This window comes from Etheostoma spectabile, chromosome 15 (assembly GCF_008692095.1).
Source record: "Etheostoma spectabile isolate EspeVRDwgs_2016 chromosome 15, UIUC_Espe_1.0, whole genome shotgun sequence".
Lineage (NCBI taxonomy): Eukaryota > Metazoa > Chordata > Actinopteri > Perciformes > Percidae > Etheostoma > Etheostoma spectabile.
The window spans coordinates 6,111,545-6,114,854 of record NC_045747.1 but is presented as its reverse complement, the minus strand read 5'-3'; the positions used below and the strand labels follow the sequence as shown (position 1 = coordinate 6,114,854).

The following is a 3,310-nucleotide window of genomic DNA, read 5'->3' as shown; positions in this document are numbered from 1 at the left end:
CTCTCTCTTTCTCTCTCTCTCTCTCATTTGTTTTGCTGCAGGAACTTTAAGCCCACAGTCAAGTGTTCATTTATTCATTTCATTCCAATTTCTTCTGTCTTTCTCTGTTACAGATGCTATAGACATGCAAATACTTATGCTGCACGTATGATCTCATTGAAGAGAGATAGGGTCTGCATTTAACAACTCTGTTCACTAAACAACATGTTGTCATTTGTAACAAAGCACAGTTCCCTAAGCCTAAGCATATCCAAGTGCACACTTCAAATTGATACAGTGCCCGATACTAAATAGGAAACAACACCTTGGATCCCACAAGTTTAAAATGAAAGATATCAGTATTTAACTTCTGTGATTACCCATAGATGAAAACATGGCACTGATAAAGACGGTCCTTAGGATCACAAAACATGATCACTCAAAGAGTACTAAATTACACAGTTGGCATTTGCTCCCTGTGCGATAAATAAAACCCACAAACACCAAATGAGAATGATCCAAAAACGGTGCTACAAAAAGTGTAAAATAAAACACCATCCTGACTCTCATATCCCAGGCACAGTTTCACAGTCCTTGCTTTAGCACAATTTTCTATACACCTAGCATGCCAAAAAAACCAAAGGCAAAATTTTGTCCTACTTCTTTCCCCCCATCTTCATATGGTTTTGTCTGGCCCATTGGCCTATCAGGAAAATAAGTCTCCAAACTATTTTTCCCACAATACCCATCCCTGGTCCCCCAGTCACAGCTTCTGCTGTGCTGACACCCCCTTCCAGTAATCAAGGATGTCATGCAGGTCCTCGCCTTTTGCAAACTGCACCTTTTTTCTAAGGGCATTTCCAGCCGTCACATAACAGGCCTCATCACGCTGGCCTTTCCTATAGGGACGAAAGCGCTCCCAGATTCTCAGTGAGCTCTCTGAGGAGTACTCTGGGCTGGAGGAGTAGCCAGAGTAACTGGAATTGTGGCGGGCAGGTGAAAGCTGGGAGTAAGACGCTGCATCCCTGCGGGAGCGCGTTAGGGGCTTCAAGAAGGAAACCTTTTGGGCTGGGGAGCCTTGGTGGGAACCTTCATAATATAGAGCTGGGACAGAGTGGCGGTGCTCCGAGCAGTGGTAGTCCTGCTGCACCTCTAGCTGCTGCTGCTGCTGCTGCTGCTGCTGCTGCTGATGTTGTATTTGTTGCTTTTGATGATAATGGTGTGGTTTCTGGCTGTCCTTATGTTGGGCACCAACACCACCACTGTCGCAACCACCACCACCTCCACCACTGCAGCTCCCACTTCCCACTAAAGGCAGCCTCTCTAGGGGCTCCCCACAGCCCACGGGACTGGCCCGGTCTGGATAGTGCTGCTGTTGTTGATTACAGCCATCTGGGCTACGTGGCTCAGGAACATCCAGGCTATACACCCTAGCTCCTCCACGTTCCCTGTCCCGACCCATGGAGCCACAAGAGGTGGTGCTGCACTGTTTCTTAACAGCATTTACAATAACCACAGCTGCATCTGCACTCATTTGTCGCTGAATAGGACGTACAGCTGTGGCTGGTGGAGGGGGCCTATAGGGGGGAGTGACAACAAAGCCACCACCACTGATCCCTGGGCGCTCAGAGAGAGGGGCATTCAAAGCAGGGAGTGGAGGTGGAGGGGGTATTTTGTTGGGAGCATTGATTTGGCACGTCTCTGTCACACCTTGGGAGAGTGGGATTAGGCCACGTGTAAGAGAGGAGGTGCTGGTGGGGGGAGGGGAGGTTGGATTGGAGCAGGACATTGGGTTGATAGAGACCCCTGAAGCAGCAACTGCTGCTGCATCCAGTTTCAGTGCATCAATGCAGTTGTTAATGATCTGGTTTACCTTGTCCACCTCCATGGCAATGGTGGAAATCTCTGATGCAGAGCCATGACCATCATCATCTGAGTCATCACCAACATCAGTTCCATCATCATCCCTCAAGTCCATCCCTCCATGTCCACCCTCTCCCAACCTCTCAATCCCTGCCCCTCCAGTTCTGACATCCATGTAGTTTCCTTTACTAGCCATGGCCTCTGAAAAGGCAGTGGCCATCTTTTCTACTTGTGGGATAGAGGAAAGTCTGGAGGAAGTGGTGTTAGCTGAGTGGAGCATTCCCAAACTAGAGGATGCGGACATGGGAAGTTTTCCTCCATGTTGGTGCTGATACTGGTGATGTTCTCTGGACTGTTCCTGAAGCTTATGGACTGCTGATGGATCATTTGCCACTGCTGCTGCCACCTCTGGTCCATAGCGCATTTCCAATATAGTTTTCTTGACACAGATGGACTTCTTCTTGTCATCATGCATTCGTTTCTTACGTAGACAATAGTAGACAAAGCCTAAAACAATGAGCATGCCAAAAAGGCAGCCCACAATGGTCATTATGTAGTGAGTAGTTGTGGAAGGGGTGGGCAGCATGTCAGCCCGAGTGGAAAACTGGAGGCAGGTGTGGTTGTAACGTTGAGAGTTGCGGATAGATGCTACACAAAAGGAGTAATTGGTGTGAGGCTTGAGCTTGTTGAGGGTGATCATCTCCTTCCTGTTCTTTAAGTTCATGACGTCAGACACAAAGGTCTGGTTGTATTGTGTTAGAATATACATTTTGCTGTAGGGCCTTGGGATCTGCACAAGGAGAGAGGCTGATGACAATGAGACATTTTGGAGCTTGATGCTGGGTGTGCTTGGTTCAGTGGATGAGGAAGAGGTAGTGGGCTGGTGGTACGGCCCCACACCACCAAACATCTCTGGTCCGATCCCGGAAGGACCATCCAGATCTGGTGGTAGAGAAGTCATTCCTGGAATCATCACTCCATCTCTGCAGTGATGGTACAAAATGTTTTTGGCATTTCGACCAGTATGGCCAGCAGCGATAAGTAACGGGAGGCCAAACATTTCCCGGGGTGTCTCACACTGGAGGCGGTCATAGGTGTGTGTTACATTGTTGAAGGACTCCAACCAGGTTATGAAACTATAAAGATCACAGCCACAATGGAATGGATTTGCTGCCAGTTCACATACCATCAGCCGACTGAGAACTGTGAATGTGGATGGGTCAATGCGGCCAAGTTTGTTGGATGACAGGTCAATGCTGCTGAGGCTGGGACACTCCCAGAATGCATTGCTGGCAATAACCTCAATAAGGTTGTGCTGGAGGAAGAGGCATTGCATGCGGAAAAGCCCTCTCATCATACCTTCAGTTATGTTCGTCAACTTGTTGTAGCCCAGCTGAAGAACCTGGGAACAACAACAATCAATCAATCAATGACCTTTATTTCAACTTGTGAGACACTGAGGTTGCCC

General features: G+C 48.3%; 1 protein-coding gene across 1 annotated transcript in view; it reads right to left on the bottom strand.

Moving 5' to 3' along the window:
* elfn2b (extracellular leucine-rich repeat and fibronectin type III domain containing 2b) overlaps positions 1-3,310 on the bottom strand; it is a 59,614-nt gene that overhangs the window by 3,017 nt on the left and 53,287 nt on the right. Inside the window, exon 4 of the mRNA XM_032538067.1 lies at positions 1-3,244. This exon is cut by the window's left edge and continues 3,017 nt beyond it. Within this exon, the coding sequence (XP_032393958.1) occupies positions 743-3,244 (2,502 nt within the window). The 3' untranslated portion in view covers positions 1-742. The remainder of the gene's footprint in view (positions 3,245-3,310) is intronic.